This window comes from Melanotaenia boesemani, chromosome 6 (genome assembly GCF_017639745.1).
Source record: "Melanotaenia boesemani isolate fMelBoe1 chromosome 6, fMelBoe1.pri, whole genome shotgun sequence".
Lineage (NCBI taxonomy): Eukaryota > Metazoa > Chordata > Actinopteri > Atheriniformes > Melanotaeniidae > Melanotaenia > Melanotaenia boesemani.
The window spans coordinates 17,207,903-17,229,449 of NC_055687.1; the positions used below are offsets into that span (position 1 = coordinate 17,207,903).

At 39.5% G+C, this 21,547-nt stretch overlaps 1 protein-coding gene across 1 annotated transcript; it reads left to right on the forward strand.

Moving 5' to 3' along the window:
• Window positions 1–632: 632 nt before the first annotated feature.
• On the forward strand, window positions 633–18,401 carry pitpnc1b (phosphatidylinositol transfer protein cytoplasmic 1b). Its single transcript, XM_041989016.1, has 10 exons — window positions 633–1,204; window positions 5,462–5,610; window positions 9,236–9,324; window positions 9,548–9,555; window positions 9,713–9,784; window positions 12,563–12,655; window positions 14,998–15,153; window positions 15,828–15,891; window positions 16,053–16,139; window positions 17,605–18,401. Exons 1-10 carry the CDS (start codon window positions 1,157–1,159, stop codon window positions 17,760–17,762), a joined length of 924 nt encoding a protein of 307 aa, XP_041844950.1. The 5' UTR covers window positions 633–1,156; the 3' UTR covers window positions 17,763–18,401.
• The last annotated feature ends 3,146 nt before the right edge of the window (window positions 18,402–21,547 follow it).

Sequence of the window (21,547 nt, forward strand, 5' to 3'; positions counted from 1 at the left end):
GGACTATACCATCAAATAGGAGAAGCAAAACATCTGCTTCTCCTATTTCATGAGGAAGCAACAGTTTGAGGTTGGCACTGGCTGAGCAGCCTGGGACTCAAGGACGGACACAAGCTAAATATTATGGCTGCTTTGATTCCAAGACTCATTGACTGACTGTGGATTCAATTAAGCCCAGTTGAAGGTCATGAGGGAATACAATGTGAGTGAGTCTGGTGCTGTGTTTCGTGGAAGCTTTCTTGGCTCTGGTAATATTTAATCCACTGGCCAACTCTGACTGCCCTCGTGATGCAGCCTCCCACAACAATAAGTGTGAGCATGTTCAAGGCATCTGCTTCAAATCTGAACAGTGACAAAAAAGAATCTGTTTTTCTTCCATCTAGCCAGATACAGGAAGACAAGAGTTATTTTTGACAGCATTGTGTGTGACGAAGTGAAAGAACATATAACGATCTTAGAGGGAGGGGGGTGACACAGGTGGAGAGGTAGTAAAGTACAGTGGGCGGGGAGTGGATAGTATGGGAGGGAGAGAAAAAAAAAGAGATGAGGAGGGAACCGGCAAAGGAATTTGTGAGGAACTGAAAGCATTGGAGGGTGGTTTAGGGGAAAGGGAGGAGCACCAAGCAGGCAGCAAGGTTGCACATGAGGAGGAATTAAAGCTCAGGGAGGAGCAGAGAATGGAAGGAGCAGGTTGTTTGATCACAGTGGGTTCATTTTTACCTCCACTAATTACTACTTTTTTCTCACAGCAGTAAAAGAAAGCAAACAGGAAGCACGAGTTTAACAGCTAACAGCAAGGACAGCTGAAGGTAGGAGAAAAGAAAGGAGCAGCAGCAGCAAGAAAAGGAAAGATAGAAGTTTAAAAAAGTCAAATGAGAGATTAATTGAGAAAGAAAAAACAGAGCAGAGACGAGGCTCTGAGGAGTGAGACAAGTAAGAAAACAACAAACACTCATTGACAGAAAGGACTGGACATAATTCCAAGGACCACTGACATCAGCAAAACAAGAGGAAGAAGAGCAGCAGAAAAGAGGTCATTGTGGTCAATGTGGTGCGTGCCTGAGCGAGTCTACTATGCAAGCAAGACATATGAGATAAACAGACACAAGCACAGTCACTCCGTTCAGTTCCAAAACACAGCGCTCCCTGTCGCAGCATGTTGATGAAAGAGTACCGCATATGTATGCCACTGACTGTGGATGAGGTAAGTCAGTTTGTTTTTCCCACGCTCACACACACGCACGCACACACACGCAATAAACACACATGCAACACACACACATCCACACCCCTGCAACTTTAAACTGACAGACAAAAGAGAGGGTTCACTTCAAATGCAGACATGTCTTTTTTAGCTTGCAAGCTTGAACGTGTTAATGTGCTGATAAGAAAAGTGCCAACAGAGCACACACACATCCTGCAGCCGCTCAGTGGGAGCTTTGGCATTTTGGGGTGCTAAGATGTCCTTAGCAGAGATGAGCTCAGGCATTCTGGCAAAGCCAAAGCACAACACCTGGCCAGCAGTCTCACACTGTATCCCAGCTATTTTGTGTATTTTGTGTCTCCCTGTGTGAGTGTTTGAGTCTCTCACTACAGCAACACACAAACTAGTCAGACTGGTTACAACCTGAGCTCAAACAAAGGCATTCTGCCGGCAGTTTTCTACAGACTCTTTTAAGAGGGAAAAGGTGAGGTTGTTCCATGAAGTGCCCTTCATGAGGAATGCCCTTATCCCCTCCTGTACACACCCGCACCCCTCTTCACCTCTACCTGTTACCACAACAATGACAGTGACAAATAGCAGTCCAGAATAGGATTTACAGTATCAGTGCAGGGCACACAGAAACTTGAGCTTGCAGCAAATCCTCTTTGGCCTGAATGTAATGCAAGTTTAAATGCAGCTTAGTTGAGGAGCTACCTCATTCAATGCCATTTACAACATACCAACTTGTGCCACACTTTTAAGGTTAATAGCACTCCTGTAACATAACACTTCTCCTAAAACTAAAACAAAACTGCTTTGAGGAATATCAAGTTGTATTTTGCTGTGAGGAAAGCTTAAAGTTGATGGTTCAGTCTCCCCCTCCTCCTTGCAGTTGCTGAAAATGTCCTAGAGCAAAACAGTGATCCACAAGATATTTGTGACTGTTAGCGGAGGGTAGATCACTTTGGACAGATACAGCTATGGTTAACTTATCTTCCAACCTGTATATCACAATATATACCCTGCCTGTAAAATGCATTCAAGCCCTCTGTGAGAGGTCATGATTTATGGTTTTACAACACTTGAGTCACACAATGTAAATATTTCAAAGGCCCAATTTCTTATCAGGGTTTTTCACAGTACAATAATTGTCTCAGAGCGATTATTCATTAGTAAAATTGTTATTATCATTATTCTTATCAGTTAAAGGATTGAAGCATGCTGTTATTCTGGTTGAACAAAGGCTTAATTATAAATACAACTTAAAACTGTTCTCTATCAGAAGTGTGTGTGTGGTAGATGTTATGCAACAGACTTGAATCAGCTATGAGCAGAGCTAGTTTAAAATCTGTCAAAAAGTGACATTAAAGCTGCTTTGATTCCAAATTTAAGGCTAAAAAGCATGAAAACAAGAACATGATTGCTTTTTATAGGCTCTGCGTATCACCACTCTACAAGGAATTCCATTTAAGTGGTTACTCTACTACAATGGGTACTGCATGTTTAAGCTGAATTTAACACCAAGTAAAAATGTTTGGTCAAGGTTTCAGTCATAAATCCTTTTAAGCAGAAATTCAACCTTTTACTTGCATTCACACTGACACTATCAGCAGAGACTCCATTCTGATACAATATGCTTTATTTTCACATCTCTGTGATTTATGGCAACCATATTGCCTGTAAACTGGTGCTTAAAAAACACTGTTGGAAGGAAAACAGGACAGAAACTGTCAATTTATGACTCATGGCAGCCATTCACAATGCATGTCAAGGACAGAAGAATTTAAGAAAAGAGCAGTCTTCAACTTTCAGCCAAGATCAGTTGCAAAAGCAAAAAAACAAGGATTCTCAACCTGTGTGGGAGGAGCTCACTGCTCTGCTGTCTGTTATTCTTACGGCAACATTAACGCACACACCACAATGATTAATTAAGTCCCATGAATAACCAATAAGTAAATATTGAATGTTGACTTTCCACTGTAATTGGAACAAGAAGGAGGAGTGTCGAAATATGTCAGCAGTGAAGAATGCAGTACAGTTGTCTGCCCTCCTCTTTCTTTATCACCATCTTTCTGTTTCTGTTTTTAATTTATATGAAGCTTTTGTGCCACGCCAATATAGAGCAACAAATTAGCTGCAATAACTTTGCCAAGTTAGTTAAGACAAATAGAACTAAATGCAGAACGTTTCACAAAAAGAAAAAAGTTTTGTGTGAAGAACAGATTGCTTAAAAAACTCTGATTTAGTCAATCTAAGCTCTAGATTTCCAAGGCCCTGTCTATTGTAGACTCACATAAAGAAAAACTTCCCACCTCATCAGGGTCAAGAAGAAACTGGGGCTGCAACAGAGAACAAAGTGCAGAGATGGAATTTCCCAACTGGGACCAATAAAGTATAATGTAATAAATAAATAACACCAAATAGTCATGCCCAGGTCATGAAAAGTTATAGATAATGCCTACGCATGAGTTACCAGTTGCTTTGTCACAAAGTTCTAAGTAACTGAAAAAGACCCAAATGCAGTCTCATGAGGAAAAGGCTGGTAGATGAGGTCAAAGGATAAACTTATTTTTGCTTAAACAAAGGCAAGCATTGGACTTGAAATATGGGGAAACAACACAGAGACAAAATCTCACACGGAACAAAATAAACCAGGATGTATTTCTACAGATAGAGATGTTGATAAAAGGCCCACAAAAAGCCAGACTGACATACCTAAAAGACTGAGTACAGGACAAACGACAGCTTTAAAAAAAAAAAAAAAAGCCAAACACGTGTTTAAAGGGGAACTCTTTAACTCATATTTATGTGTGGATACAAGGAAGACAACTGGTAATAAACTCAGTTTAATCTACACTGAATTACTAGAATTTATTTGTGGAAAAAAACAGCGAACCAGCTCTGATTTGTTCACCTCGAGGAATGTCTCGCAGTGTCTGGCACTGGATGTTGGTGGTGCACCTTTTTTTTTTTTTTCTTTGTGGACCAGAGATTTTTCCTGATGCTTGCCAGGATTTGGATCAGGGGAGCTTGTCGGAGAGAAAAGTGTACAGCCAGGGGAAGAAGCAATGAGTGCTCTTGCTATGGGGAGAAGGGTTTGCTTGGTCAGCAACAATGTTTAAGTAGATGTTAAGTGTCAAAGTAACATCCACATGAATCTCAGGACCCAAAGTTTCCCAGCAGATAATTTCATTGTAACAAGATGAAGCATTCACTTTGTTCAATTCACTTTGATAGTGTGCAAATCGAAATAGTAATCTGCAAACTAACTGTGGTAACAAAATCTGTTAATTGAAGTAAAGTACTAGTTGTACTAGCAGAAGGGGTAAAAGGTCTCAAAACTTTGCTGCAGTCCAGCAGCAAATCTTCAGAAGATGTTCAATGGAGGAACAGAATCTTTACTGGTTTATTGCTCTGTTTTAATTAAAAATAAGTTTTATTTTTTTAACTTTTTTCATTTTTCTTTTTTTTTTTTTAACTTGTCCTGACCGTAGCAAGCAGAATGATGGTCTGGCTGCTGTGTTGTGCTGGACAAATTTGCTTTGCTAAGGGCTCCTGTTGATAATCTGATTTTTGTTTGTTTGTTTGTTTGTTTGTTTGTTTGTTTGTTTGTTTTTTGTAATTCCTATTTATTTATTTTGAATTATGGAATTTACATAATCTTGCTGAACCTGACTGGAGGGGACATAAAAAATAACATTATTGGATTAGAATTATATAGCACTTTTCAAGCCACCCGAAGTGTTTTACCTTATCTATTCACTCCTCATTCATACTTGGTGATGGGAGGCTACTGTACACGTTTTAGACAGTCGTTCTGGGACAGACTGATGGAAATGTGGCAGCCAACCCATGCCTACGGTCTTTTTAATCACTACCAAACATTTTTCCACTGGTGATACTGACGCTGGTGGACTCACATATCCCCCCACCCCCCACCCCCCTCCCCTCCCCCACCCACTCCATACTCCCATCCATCCACCCATAACCCCTCACTCACAGCCTCCTCCTTACTGTCCCACCTAATAGTCTCCCCTACATCCTCCTCCATCTGTCCTTCCCACCAGCCCACCTCCTCCCAACATCACCCTTCCAGTTTCCAACCTTATACCCGCGGCCAGTGTACTCAGAATTTATCATTGGATGGCATTGTGAGGATTAGGAAGATGATTTTTTCCTTTGTGTATCATGTTATCTAACCACAGTTTTTCTCCCTCACCACCATAAACATCTTTTAAATCTCTCCCTGGGTTCCAGTACAGGATTGGGCAGCTCTACATGATCAGTAAGCACAGCTGTGAGCAGAGCGGTGGGGGAGAAGGGGTGGAGGTGGTGAAGAATGAACCAGATACACACCCTCAGCACGGTCCTGGACAGCTGACCGAGAAGCGCATCTACCTCAGCAGGTAGGGTTCATCTCTTTAACAACGCTTTTTCTGTACCAATAACCTGGGCAATTTACGATCCCAGTCTTATCCTGAGGTTGTCAGTTCTGTCATTACAATAACTGATGCTGTTCGATCTTAAGTCTTTGGCCTCACTGTAAAGCTTTACATCTTGTAAATCCAACTGACAAGCAATAAAACATCATTTTAGCACAGTTACACCCGCTGTGCAGTGTAACCTGTAGGCATCCAAAGTCCAAGTACCCTTTGTCTGCAACATGCCGAGGCCTCTGTGGTGAGGTTATAGTGGAGACCTTATTGTTCTATGAGCTCATTATCCAGTAAACCTTTAAGTCGTCTAATTGTGTAAATACAGGCCTACAGCTGGGAGGGATACGTCAACATCATCCTCATAGTGGTAATTGCAGGATGTGTGGGAGGTTTTAGCCTCTCATTATTTCCTTTTTCATTGTTGAAAATGCATCTGTCAGCAGTCAAAGTCTGACTCATGTGTAAAATAAAGAAAATAAAAAAATAAATAACAACTATTAGCCTTGAAGATCAAACATTCAAATAAAACCTCTTTATTGTAACTCTTCATGACCATTTTATGAGTTAGGGTTAGGGTTAACTAACTAACTAACTGAAGATTTTACAATAGTGAACCTCACTATAATGTAGCTGTAAGCAAATTTAATACTTTTTTTAAAAGCTTTGTTTACAGTATTATGTTGTTTCACAGGGTTTTATTTGTCAGGAAGCAGTTGTCAGAAAGACACTAGGGCTAAATCAATGACATAACCCACAATGAAATTGAAACAGCTGATTTTAAAGGTTAATTTGCCAATTTAGCAAATCAGAAGATGAAGTTAGTTAATGAGTGAGCTTTAAAAAGACTAGTGAGTGAGGTTTATTTGTTTATATGTTTCAGGCTTTCCAGTAATTTAGCTTTATCTGAAGTCAGAATATACTCCTTTGTTGATGCATACAAACACACACACTTGTGGAATTGTGGACACCACAGACATGAATCTGTTATAGTTTGTTTCTTTATTCTGTTTAGAGACAGCTTGAAGTGTACATTCAACATGTGATGTAAATAAGAAAGAAAGTCTGTCCGCCAACACAAATAGTCTTGTTTTCCCAAAAGTCTGGGTGACCATTCTGTATGGATGATCACACATTTGATTTTTTTCATATTCTTTTAAAGATTATTTACAGAGTCCATTCATCCATCCATCCATACATACATACATACATTTTCTATACCTACTTATCTCAGTGTAGGTTCAAGGGTGGGACTCTAATAGAATCCCATTACAAAAATTTTAACTTATCTTATGAGTTAGTAACCTAAAGCCATATTTGAGGCTTCAAAATGGCAGTTTAGAAACCAGTGGCGCCAAATTTTTCAACCAGTATGTGAGACGAATAGTTTTTCAACTATAGCTGAAACGTCTGCTCTTCATCTAACCATATATCAATATTTTCAATTGTTCCCATTCACCACTGTTTTGGTTGACAATGCTCTTTGTTAGCTTGGTAAGAATTCCTATGATGCAGCTTGTCTTTTGGCAACCTGCCATGACAGTGCTGAAACACTGTCCTCATTGTAGTGCAATTAAATCTGTATAATATAATAACACTGACTGTGCAACAAATTTTAACAAGAGGAAAGGGAAGTTTCCTGCAGCTTCTTTCAACCACCGTTTTGTCTCACACAACCAAAACATAATTGGCACACTAATATGAATAATTTTGGGCAGTAGGACGTGCTGTTGTCAGAAAGTTGTTAAGGATTTTTATGTTATATCCTTGTAGCCACAGCCTAGCACTTCTTTACTTGGTCATACACATATTGCAAGTTTAAAACACTGACCATTGTTCCTTCCATTACGTTTACAGGAAAGTCTGAACAAAGAGTGAAGAGCATTAATGGGAAAGTGTCCAATCACCAGTTTCCATTTCTTTAACAAATTGATAAACATGTTATATATCTCATGTCTGAAATGGGCTTTATATATGGTCAATGATAGTTTTCTCACAAGATTGATGGTAAATTGGATCAGCTGGAGAAAGACAAGAATGAGGCTTTATTTTGCTGATTGGTGGTTTCAGTTCATGACTCTAATTAGCTGTTTCACCATAAAGCAGCTAATAACAGTGAAGACAGGTCTCCAGAAATAACATTAAATTTACAACATTGACTGCATAAATATAGCAGCAGCATTTTCTAAAGTGGTTGGGTTGGTTCTTAATTAGCTATCAAGACAGAGTAGAAAATATATATGATTAGGGTTAGAGATAGTTATGTTGGGCTGGATTGACATATGTGCTACAGGCTGTGCCTCTCTGCCTGTGTGTGGCTATAATGGGTGCGCCTCTCCATCTCCCTGGCAGCTTGGATCTGTACATGCTTTCCATCATCTTATCAACAACAGTTTATCTACCTAGTCAACATCCCACTCCTCGCCAGATTGTTTGCCTTTTGGAGATGTTGCCTGCCTGTTCCTCCCTGCCTACTAGTCCAAAAAAAATTCCACTTGAGCTCCAGTTTGCCTCCCTGAGTTTTAATAAACTTGTAATTTTTACATAGTTCTGTGTCTGTTTCCAATACAGCTGATGATAATAAGAGGGCTTGGGATATTGATTTATATCAGGAGCACACCTTGATTTAGTCCAACAACTTCAAATGAATTTTCTTTCAAGGTTTCATTCACGTTTGCTGGTACAACCCAGAACATCAGAATGACCTTCTCACTAATCCAATATAGCATTACTACTTACAGTACAAATTATTCTCATATTGTTTTCAATTCAGTCTTAAAGCACATGCAACTTCCCCAAACCTCTGGTGGACCCTCATCAAAAAGAAAATGTATAACCCAAAATGAAAAAACATAGTTACTAAATTGTGGAAATGCTTACATAATTTACTATATTAAAACACTTCCAACTCTTCCTATAAATTGGGTTCTATATACCTATTTTGGCTTGCAACTACAATAACTACTATAGCATATTTTAAACCAATCAAGGATTTATATATGCAAATAAGTCCCAACAAGTAGATGTTTGTTTTAAAATTAAAGCAAACGTACAAGTTAGTGCAGTCTCTGCGTCACTGTGCTGAGAGAATTTATTTTATTTGCTATATATGTGCTCAGAGCTTCTTTATAATGAAAGACTGGTTTAAAAAAGAAAAAAAACTCTTAATATTTTCTAACCATGTGACAACTCCTTCCACCCACCCTAAGGTAACCTCAAGTCATATTTCAATCAATACAAAGCTAAAGTGTAATCCTTAAATAAACTCTTAAAGAAGTGAAGGCATGCGCTCATTGTGGAGGATTCATTTAGTCTTTTTGTGCTTGTGGGATTTGATCTTCATTTGTGAAGTTATGCAAGAATACACACAGACAGGTACAGTGGCAGCAGAATGTCTTCAGTAACAATTCATCACCACAGGCATAATTGAGAATGAGTCATTCAAATGAATACTGTGGTGAGAGTAGCCTACAGGTAATCGAGCTATAAATGGAACAAAAAAAAAAGGAAAAAAACACCTAAGATCTAAGGTCTATTCTCTAGCTCCTCCACATCTTCTCTCTGTCACTGATTCTTCTTTTTTCTCTTTTGCGTTCAGTAAACTGCCATCATGGGCAAAAGCTCTTGTCCCAAGGATCTTCTATGTGACAGAAAAGGCCTGGAACTTCTACCCATACACCATCACAGGTGTGTGTGTGTGTGTGTGTGTGTGTGCACTTCATTTTTTGTAAAACATAAGGATATACAAAAGCTATTTACTTGCAACAGATGATTTTTTTTTCAAGTGCTGTCAAATATTTATCACTGTGTATGTGTTGCATTGGTGGTAAAGTGTGTGCATGTGCGGCTGTGCATATGAGTAACTAATGATGTTTTTCCCTATCCATATTGAATGTCCCTGGTGCTGCAGAGTACTCGGTAGGTATTCTCACACATCATTTATTGTACATGAATGCAACAGAGCTCATCTCTTTCCAGTGTCTGTGAATCTAACCTTTTCTCCCACACTCTCTCTCTCTCTGTCTCTCTCTGCCTCTGTCCCCACTTTGTCCCCGTTTTAATCCCCATCCTGTAGGTATCATTCCTCCCCAGGTTCAGCATCCGTATTGAGACAAGATTTGAGAACAACAAGGGCAATAACAACAATGTGAGTATGGACTCAACTGAGGGAAAGCAAGATGTGGGAAAGATGGATTGATTAGAAAGAGAGGGAGGAGGAAGACAAGGAGAAAGAGAGGGATTGCAGTTTTCTCTGCAGCACCTAGAAAGCGTTCATCAAATTGATGTGCCCATTACAAGGAAAACAAGTAAAGCACAAAATGCACTATTGGCAGATCTATTAACCAGACGTGCAGCATTCTTATCATGGCTGCCATGCAGCATTTTGTCCTAAGCCAACACGCATAAACACACTCAGATAGAAATTCCAAAGCAATTGCAGGTCTGTCTGGCCCCATTGTCTGCTTGGTAATCAAGAAAAGTCAATAAGCAAGACCCAACAGCTCTGAATTTGGAAAACTTATTGAGAGTAACGGGATGAATCTTGGTTCATATCATGAGGTTACAAGCCACACAATTATATTTCAGACGAGCTCACATTTGTGGAGAGTCAAATAATCTCATGATCACAAGAGTTTTAAGACTCAGATGTGTAAACCTGCAATGACAGATGTTCTACGTCACATCAGGTCAGTGGAGGCAAATTGTAAACACAATTGTCACCAAAATTCATAGTAAAATTTCAATTTTAAAATTTTAATTTTTTTATACCAACTTTTTTTCTAGATTAAACTTAAATAGTATTTTCTGATTCTCTTAACATGAACAAAATGTTTTTTTTTTTGTTGTTTTTCTGTTGTTGTTGTGTTTTTTTGTTTGTTTTTGAGTGGGCAATAATCTAATTTAGCTTTTAAAAATTCTGATCTTAGTCACATTATGGAGATATAATTTAAAGTTTTCACATCATCTGTGCTGCCTGCTTCATAGCACATGCTCTCTGCCAGCTGGGTCTTGTTTATTTAAGAACACTGTTGTTTCTTTCAGACTGTTTTCATAGATCAGTTTGCTTGTTTATGTCAAAAGATCTGGCAACACTGGTTCTCTGGTGGAGTGCAGTGCAGAAGAGAAGCTGCAAATAAAAGGAAGAATTACTTTTGGGGCAAGAGAGAAACCCAAGTAAACTAATGCTACTGTATGTGTTTTGAGTAAAAGTGGCTATAATTTAGACTTTGGAATGGGCACAAATGTTGCTGCTACTTACAGGGGACGTGATGCAGGCAGTACTCATTAATCGGATTTTGCATTGTAACATGTAAATAGAAATATGGGTGGAATATCTTATCTGCAGCTCATGTAAACACCGTAATTGGATTTTTGTTGTATTTAGATCAAGATAAGTGGGTCAGAATATTGCTGTACAATTACACATAGTCATTGATATGTCATCTTTGATTCCAGGATTTTCAGAACTTTGTTGTGAACTGTTCCTTATTAAGACTTCAACAGTAACAGAAAACATTGTTGTTCAATATTATTTACGCTCTAATTTTGATTTCTGTTTAAAATATCAATGATTAAAGCTAGATTTACAACAACGTATCCTTCCTCTGGAGCTTTGGCCTTTGACATAACTTTGAGATTTCACTGCAAGGGCCACATTCATAACAATGTTTTTTGGAAGTTAAATAAATTCTCAGTCACTGCAAGTTCCTCCTTTAAGTTCAAGAATTTGTGTCACTTTACATGTCATCTTTGTGTAATCTGCTGTAAACCGGAAACCTCCTCCACAGTGGAATAAGTTCTGGTAGTCATGGGTAGATAAGGCATGAAACTTTGTCACATTGCATTTTGGTAATTTTACATAATTACTTGAGACAAATTTTCAATACATTACTCAAATGATTATTGTTAAAGTGAGAACTATCCAGACCATAAAAACTATAAAGACAATATTGAAGAGACTGTGAGGGAGAGTCCTGAGTTCACTGTAAAAGCAGCACAATATCCCCAACTAATGCAGCACATTCCATAAGAGGGAGCAGGACCTTGGTTAGACACAGACCAAAACCAGCACCATGAGTGCTTAGCAAGATATTAGCTCACCCCGGGTTTTTCTAATTTGCTGGTTTTGATCTGTTGAATTAACAACATCAGCAGGGCATTACAAAAATTTCCATACAGGTCAGGTGGAAGTGCAGGCTCCTCTCTCCCATTCTTTAGGCTCACTCCATGATTTCTTAAGTAAAAGTGTATTCTGGCTTCATAGCACCTGTTTTTCCCCTTTATTCTATTCTATTCTATTCTATTCTATTCTACGGTCATTTAGCAGACGCTTTTATCCAAAGCGACTTACATTTGAGAGTAGGAACAACACAAGCATGAATTCAAACAAGATGGGACATCATAATTAAGTGATAGTCAGACCGCTTTTGAGTCCAGTTGGACCCAGGTGCTGTCATGTAGTGCTAGTGCAGTGCATGTAATTAATTTTTTTTTTTTTTTTTTTTTTTTTTAGTCATTTTATTTAAATACAAGATTACGATTTCATCACACAATATCAACTTGGTCATAAGTGCATGATTTCATCACATAATATCAACTTGGGCATAAGTGCACACAGCTTCTTCAGTACTTGGTTGAGCCAAAGAGCTGGACTTTAATTTAATATCCATCATGCATCCTTGTTTTTTTTTCCCTCATCCCCAGCCCAGCTCTCTGTCTGTTTTCTCATCTGTTTGCTTCAGTGTGATTTCATCCAAGGGCCTCAGGGTTAGATATAGTGAAGGATGTTAGGGTGTGTGACCTCCGTTTTTTACACAGTTACTTATCTACTCTTATCCAGCTCTCCACTGAATTAGCTATGTTTGAGTGTATCTATGTCTGCTGTCATTATGCTGTATGACCTCCTCCATCTGTCTGGATGTAGGTGTTTGGGGACACGCCAACCCCAGCAGAGAATGTGTGCTTTCTGGATATCCTGACTGACCCAATCCCTGAAAAGCACTATAAAGAATCAGAGGTATGTACTGCATTATTTTAAACATGCGAAAAAAGACAAAAGGTTTTTGAGGTTTGTTTGGGTTTTGTTTTGTTTTTGTTTTTTGTTTTTTTCAAGAAAATATGTTAGGTAAATATGCTTTGCAAAAGCAAAACTATGACTATCTTGAAGGAATTCTTCAGCTTTTGGGGAATAATGTTAAGAGGTAGATGAAAATAATGACACCCTAGCTTGGTTTTGAAGCATTTTGCTAGAGGACATCTTATGCACTTGTACTACAAGTTAACACGATTTTATGATCTCCTAAGAGGGAATTTATGACCAGTTTTGGTCAAAGTACCACAGAAAAACATTATGAAAGCCCCGTTTAAACCATGTTTTTATAGCACTGTCATAGCAGACAGATTTATGGGGCGGAAAGAGCCACTTGAATCCCCTTACCACTTTTCTTTGTGGCTCAACATGATGATGCAAACAAGAATGTGGGGTTGCAAAGACTACGTTCCCATTGCCGGTCTTAAAACACAACTACATTATGGCAGATTTTCTCATTGAGGTCCTCACTAACAAAGGTTAATTCAACATTTGTTTTACATGCAGTCTCCTCTCTGATCTCTCTCTAGAGCAGCAGTATAAAAGTAAAAATAAAAGAGGCCCAGTTAGAAAAAAACTTTTGGAGCCAAGTTCAGGGTGATCATAATGACTATTTAGTGTGATATATATATATATATAGCTGTAGGGCTGCAGTACTAACAACCTCACCATGGTGCAGCCCAGGTTGTTTTCATCTTTTATCTTTTTCTCTTAAGCTCATAGTGTTTGAAAGTGGCATTTATTCACATGCATGCTGTCAGTGTGGAAAATAACTGCTTATGGATAAGACTAAACCCGTTTGTGACGTTTACATATATATTTATATATATATATGTATGTGTATATATATATTTTTTTATATATATAATGTATATATATACAACCTAGTCCTCCGAGCTAGAAAACTTGCATGATCTAACGTTAACAAAACGAAGAGGAAGAGCCATGGCAACAGCCAGAAAACACAACATCCAGCATGGAAGAGGACATACAGGATGAGGGGATGACGGTGGTATTAGGACTATTGTTAACAGGAAAATCTAAGCCTGAAAAACATAACAGACTAGAGACAGCGTGAACATGGACTTTATATCCTTCCTTGCTCCCCAGTCAGCTCGCTCTCTGACTGGCTACATTCCGTTTCACTTCACAATCCAAACGGTCACATCTCGAGTCGTCGGCTTTCCTCACACACATGAAGATTTTTGGTGGTAAATATTGAATGTTTAATACTTCCGATTGTCGGCCATTACTCGTTTTGGAGTCGATTGTTGGGATGAATTCTCTCTTAACACACCTCAGACCAAATTATAATTTTACAGGAAAGTTAAATAAGACTTAAGATAATCGGGCGTTTGCCGTCCTTGGTCGGAAGGGGCAAAATCTTGACAAAACCAGCTCAATAATCTTTATGTGTGTACCCAGCTTAACCTATTGTCATAAAATACACCTATCAAATCCTGTATTACTCACTGTCTAAAACTATTACACATTTTTTATTTTAATTCACACAGAAACAATTAGGATAAACACAGTGAGTTGTGGTTTTATGAGAATGTTTTTTTGCCTATGAGGCAGCAACTGGTTACATAGTAACAATTGTTTGTAATTTGCTGTTAAAAAAAACAAATTGGATCCCCAATTTCTGCCTTTATTCTAAGCTAAACTAGCACGTCCTTTAGCACACACAGACATTAAACATATGGCTAAATATTCCTTAAATATCTAAATATTCTTTACAGAGGTTAGGTCTGTGTGATGCATTCATGTGGACACAGAAATTATTATCTGCTACACAAAAACAAAACTCTTTTAATTTTGTTTTCCTCTCTTTCCTTGCTCATATTTTTTCATGTGAAACAACAAACTCTACATTCTCTATTTTACACCCATTTACTGCCTAAATGCCCCTATCAACAAAGGTCAATTTGCATTTTGTACACATAAGCATACACTCAAGTCTTTAGTAGAGATGTACACATAAATGTTTGTACAAACAACAACATCAAGTGCCATGGTGAGGACATAAAATCATGAACACAAACCTCTTTTGGTCTCAGATGCAGAATGCCTGTTATCACACTTTCCTCTTAAGGGTTGTGTAGAGCAATAACCTGCTTACAGCTCCACTCAGAGATTGTGACACTCATTCTCACATACACATGCTTGCAGCACACTTGGAGACATCTATACTTTCCTTTGATAACACCCCTCAGAGCCACAGTCTCTGCAGATTGTGCTTATAACTCTTCACTGTTTGCTCTGTGCAGGACCTGAGTCGCTGGCAATCCAGTAAAACTGAGCGTGGACCTCTGGAGAAAGGCTGGAGAGACTGCCACAAGCCCATAATGTGTTCCTATAAGAGGGTTCAGTGCAGCTTTGAGGTCTATGGCCTCCAGACCAGGACTGAGGAGTTCATACATCGAGTGAGACTGGGATTTCTTTTCCCTTGTGGCTTTTCTCTGTTCTTGTGTTTGTTTGTTTTTTTATTATTTCATTATTGTTGTTATTGTGAGTTGAGTCTGCCATGTGTGCAATGTTGACACAAATAAATCATCACCACATTAATTTCCGGAAATTAGCTTAATTACCAACAGCATCGCCATGAGAGCTGTTAGTCTCAAATGACCTCTGCACTGCATTTCATATAATTCAACATTAGCACCGATTTGTTAGGAAATTTGCTGTGTTGCTTTGTGCCACAAAACAGTGAGCAGGCATCTGCTATTCCAGTCCTAACAAAGCATAGTTTCTCACAATGGAGGCTGGTGGAAAAAAATCAACTTTTTGAACATATTTATCCTGCACAATGAAGCAAGGCAATGAAGCATGAACAAAACCCAAAAGTTGTTGTTTATGCTTGTTCATGAATGTTTGAATTGCAGTTCTCATTCTGCCAAAGCTTCACACAACCCAGCCCACTGATAGAGGTTCCCACATGATATTAAACCAATTAAGCACAGGATTGCAATGATTTTGACATTGATGTGCTACATAATAAAACTGAATGTAGCATTTCACGCATGGCCACACATGACAGCTGTCTTCTTTTAATTGCATTTTCTTTAATGGCATGGTCTTGTTTGCTCTATAATTTCAGAACATCAAAGACATTCTTCTCGTTGGCCACAGACAGGCGGTAGCATGGATCGACGAGTGGCACGGTGGGTCAGAAAAACAGCAACAATGCAGCACAATTAAAAGATAGAATTTTTTTAGAAAGCTGGCTTTGCCTTCAATAATCATTCTGTGAAACCAAAATCTATATTTTCCACCATGTTTTAATGCTGTGTGCATGTGTATGTGCCTTTGCTTTTCCCCGCAGGTCTGAGTTTGGAAGAGGTGAGGGAGTATGAGCAGGCAATGCAAGAGAAGACCAACAGCAAAGTCAAATCCAGTCAGAGCAACGCAGGTGAGGTTGCAGCTCCTTCCTGACCTGCACTGTACTGAAATACCACAGAGAATAGGATGGGAGGGTGAGAATGCGCAGCTGCATGTGAGAGCAGTGGATGCAGAAAGAGGAAGGCAGAGGTGAAAATGGGATTGCAATGAGGAGTAGATGAAAAGAGCAGTAGGTCTGAAATGTAGATTTGTGCTCTGCATGATTATCCCTGCATCTCAATTCACCATATAAAGAAAGAAAAGAAGGCAGACAGGCAAAAATACACTGATTCAAAATGAGTGCACTCATTTTTAGATAATTTAGAAAACTTCTGAAAAGGTATTTTGCATTTATGTTTTGTTGCCTGGCATGTCACCAGTTGCTGTCAATAGACCACCAAATAGTATGAATAAATATCTATGTAATGCTGACATGCCTGAAGAGAGCAGGTTGCTCCACTAGTGCCTTCGCTGTTACTACAAATACCCAGATGGCTGGAGTACATCTGGGGGAGAAAAATGAAGAGGGAAGAGCAGTTGGGAGGCATTTCACAACACAAGGAGCAACAAGGAGGGAGAGACAGAGGGTGTATGCCCAGAACAAGACGACAGAAAGACAGATGTAGTGTGTGTGTGTGTTTGTGTGTGCGTATGTGTGTGTGTGGTTCATGAAGTGATAATGCCACTGCGTCGCTCTGATAAACAGTGTAATGCAGCCACCTGCTGCACTCTCCCCATCATGAGCCTTCTCAACATAAATAACCAACCATTGCAGCACTTAGCTGTAAATGTCAGATTTGGTGGGGGTATGTGTTTGGGCATATATGTGATATGTGCATGTGGTTGTGTGTGCGTGTGTGCTCACCCTGCCCCCTGCTGGTTTGTGTGGTGAACCTCAGCAGGATGTGAGCTCTATCAAAGGTAAAATTCCCAATATGGCCTGTACCATCTTGTGCCTGCACTCTCTCTTTCTCTCCTTCTGTGTGTGATGATGAGAAACATCAAGCTGCAACAAATCTGCAGTCATTCCTCAACCTGCTGCAGCTCGCTGCACTGCCATGACCCCCTACAGGCCAAAAGCTGCTATAGCGTTTAGCCTTGCACTGCACAGACTGAAGAATACTGAAGATTTCTTTTCATTCATCTGCTGTAATAAAAGTAAATGGATGCCATTTACTCGAGAGAATCTAATAAGAAGTTGGGTGCATGAGCTGAATACCAATAAGGGATTAAACTAATGGGAGTTGAAGTGTTTGACACAGATCTTAAGTATACTTAATACACAGGAAACTCAAACAGGGCTCTCCCTTTTTTCAGTACTTCTTTTGATTTTCTTATTTATTTATATATTTTTTTGTACATGTGCCCTCTGCATTCAACAGTGCTTACTTTTTTTCCATCTTTCTTTTGGTCAGTTTCAATTTGCTTTACAGGCCTAAAATGAAACACATTTTTTTTGTCAAAGCATAAAGGATATATCTGTCTGTCCATCTCAGGTCCTCCAGATGCCTCCCGCCCTTTGTTCTCTCGCTCCATTTCTGTGACAGATGAGCGATCCTTGAAGAAGATGGGAGTGACTACAGCAGCCATGTCTGACACCTCAACCTCCTCTGTGCCACACAGTCCCCTTCGCCTCAACTCAACCCCTGAGTGATGCCTGACATACACTTTGTACCATGCAATCACAAAACCCAAACACAGAGTCAACAACTGCCAGTGTCATGTGATTTTATTCCTAAAATATGAACACATGCACACACACGTGCAAACAGTGAAACTATAGTAAAAGGCAATTTTGGGGAAAAGATCAATGTTACTCTCAGAAATGCAGGCTCTACTCAGTGGTGACAAAGTCCACCTAAAAACGCACAAGAAGCCTCATTTCTTCAGTTTATAGAGAAACCAAAGGGTCATTTAGGGGAGATGTGTGGTGGTGGTTCTTCTGACAGGGATTAGTGCCTTCCACAGGTAAAGCACAAATGCAGAAAAAAGTATTATCTTGGAAGGACATTATAGCTTTTGTACAGATTAAGCTAGCTGTTTCCCTATTTTTCCGTCTTTATGAAAAGCTAAACTAACAAACTGCTGCCTACAGATTATTTTCACTGTACAGATTAAAAGAATGATATTGACATTTTCATCTAATTCTACTAGAGCATCAAATATTTAGCTATTTTTTTTAAATATTACAAATCGGTTTAGTCTTCTCCAGAAGCATTTCTTTTTCACACTGACAGCATGTGCTTGATTTAAAAAAAAAAAAAAGAAAAACAATGGCCGACCCATGGCGTGGTGCCCCACAGCCTAACAGCAAGAAGGTCACTGGTTTGAACCGCAGGTAGGGAGGGGTTCTAACATGGGCTTTTCTGTGTGGAATTTGCATGTCCTTCCCATGTATGTGTGGGTTCTCCCTGGGTTCTCTGGCTTCCTCTCTCTGTCCAAAGACATGTATGTTAGTGTAATTGGTCACTCTTCCTCGGAGTGTGTGTGAGTGTGACAGGCTCCAGCGATCCTGCAACCGTGGATTGGAATAAGTGGTATAGAAAATGAATGAATGAATGAATGAAAAACCTTCCAGTGACTTCAACAGCCTCTGAACAAGGTGCATGTCAGCACTTTCTCTCAGTTTTCAGCCTGAGTGCTGCATACCCACCACCATCAGAGCTAAACAATTGTTTCTAAGCCCCCAACCTGCAGTCTACAGACAGATGCATAAGGAGTTTAATAGAGTAGATCTAATGAGAGCGCAGGGGAGAAGGGAGGAGGTGGTCAATGCAATGGATCAGCTCCCCTCTCCACCTCAGCCAATAGGTCAGACCAGGTGTATTGGCAGAGTGCAGTGAGGCGTTGTATTGGCTCCTTGATCGCTTGGCTGAGAGCTGTGGATGGGTCAAAGCAGGGCTAAACTTCAATTATGTGTCAATGATGCATCCATTAATAACACTGTTAGCTTGATTTTTTTTTTTCTTTTATTTTTAGAAAGGGTTGTTTTCATCAGGGGTTAGCAGTGGCAATGATGAAAACTTCAATGTTATAATAAGGAAGTTAAGTTTACTGTTACTCCATTTTTAATAAAATTAGATTTTATTTCCTAATTAAATTGATCAGGTGGAAATTTTGTAATAAATTGCTCTAGATAGTCTACTATGGTGGATTTGTATCAATAAATTTATCTTCTTTCCAATGGCAAGATCCACTTGTGTCATGATTTCTTTCCAAATAAAGCAAAAAATCGACTCACTGCACACATTATCAGCTATGTTTGATCTGTATTGACCTGTAAAGATAGACCAGCTGCTGGCATCACAGCACTCACACATAATCTACTCAGCAATTTCACACTTGTGTGCCATGTGGAACCTGTTCCTGCAGCTGAGGATGTGATTGTTTGTAGCTGATTTCTCACTGTAACACAACAGAGAATTAGGAGTGTTGAACAGATGCAGGGTTGGGAATTGGGCGTGTGTGCATGCCTGTCACTGCAGTGTTACTCTATTGTTCAAGACCTCAGGACAAAAGCCCAGACTTGTCAGAAAAATTGCTTGAAAGTTCTTGTGATTGACAGACATGACAGCTTGCTTTGAATGGCATCCTAAATGGCTCGCATTATGAGGCTCATTATAGCTTCTTTTATCCATACAAATCAGCTGGTGTGACAATTTGTTATAAGCTTCAGAACAAAGAGCTGCAGGCATGCATACACATACACAGACAAAAACATAACTACATTCATGCAAAAGTCTTTCTCTCAGCAGCAGGAGACTGATATGAAAGAGTGAGTGCTCACCACAACCAGGAGTTTTCCTAAGTGTTGCAGAGAGAGCAGCAACTGCTGGCTGCACTGCATTAACATTACCTCCTTCCCTCTTTCTCCTTTGTCTCATCTATTGAATTTTCTCTCTCATTATTGCCATCTCCACCACCCTCCTCCACTCCCTCTCCTGTCTCCCCTTCCACCTCTTCTATTCTCGCACTCTCATTCTTGAAATCTCCCTTGATCTGCTTTTCTTTAGTTCATATCTATCTGTGTGTCCTCATCTGCGTTCCTCAAGAGGGCCTCTAAAAAAGATGTACTGTGTTCATTATATGGAAATGTTCCCCATGGTACATTATCATAGATCCTGACCCCGTAGAGTTAAATCACCCTGCTATTCCCACTGCACCCATCAGACCCCACAAATAGCATGGCAGAGGAAAGACGGGACGTTCTTCAGAACTCCATCAGCCAGCTGCTCTATACTGTAAATTCATTTTCGGGTCAAAGCTTGAGTTAGGAATGAGAGGAATATGAGAGGAAGAGAACAGTAAAAATATATTTATTTTAATGGGGAATAAAGAGGGTCAAGGGGCTAAATAAGCAATAAAAAATATCATTTAAATAGTGAGACAAGTTCAACAAGCTGGAGTCCAACAAATGCGCTAAAAACGATTGTGTGTGTGTGTGTGTGTGTGTGTGTGTGTGTGTGTGTGTGTGTGTGTGTGTGTGTGTGTGTGTGAGTGTTTGTTTGTGTGTCTGTACATAATTTTTCATCCACCTAAATGGTATTTTGCTAAACTACGCTGATGAACGAGCTTCTGTTCCAGATCAATACTTGCTCTCCATTCACTAGACAGACAGTAATGCAACTGCCTCATTTGTTTGACGATGTGGTGTGGGTGGGTGGGTGTGTGTGTGTGCGCGTGTATGTGTGTGCACATGTTTTGCAAACTGGTCCCCCATTTCCTGGCCATGCAGTAACTTTTACTTTGCCGTTAAGTGAGAGGGACCATTAAGCCACGAGGTTCTGCATGTCACTTACTTAATCTCTCAGTCCAGATGCCAACATTGATTTGATAAAAGTTTACTGTGGTTGTGTCTGACCAGAGGTTGTTAAGCAAATTAAAGGGCACTTAGTCAACATAAATGTTATGGTATTATAAGAACATTTGCCTTCTATTGTGAAGCTATCTGTGTCTGATATGAAGTATGTGTGTCTGCATATGAATTCCCACAAGAATTTGTCTTGAAAAGACTAAATGGTGAGACCAAGATGCTTTCTATTCCCTCATTACAGCATCAGCAATACAGTTTTTAGCCCACTCAACCACATAAATGACTTTAAATCCTCTGTGTATTAAGCCTCACCACTAGGAACCCAATTTGTAACCTCTGCCCAGTAATACGTTAACTGGACTTTATCTAGAGACAGGCAGAGTGTAAAATTCATACAGTATCTGAGAGAACTAATTGAACCAATTAAGAAAGTGAATATGGATTACAGTGGGACTGTGAACATACACATTCCCTTCAGAATAGAATGGGAGACCACTGCTTTCACGCGATAATGATTGTCATTGCAAATGGATGGCAGTGCGGGGTCTCAGTGTGCTGCACAACATCACTCCCACAGCTTTTACACTGGTGTGTTTTCATGTCTTTAGTAGCTGATCCCAGAGCTG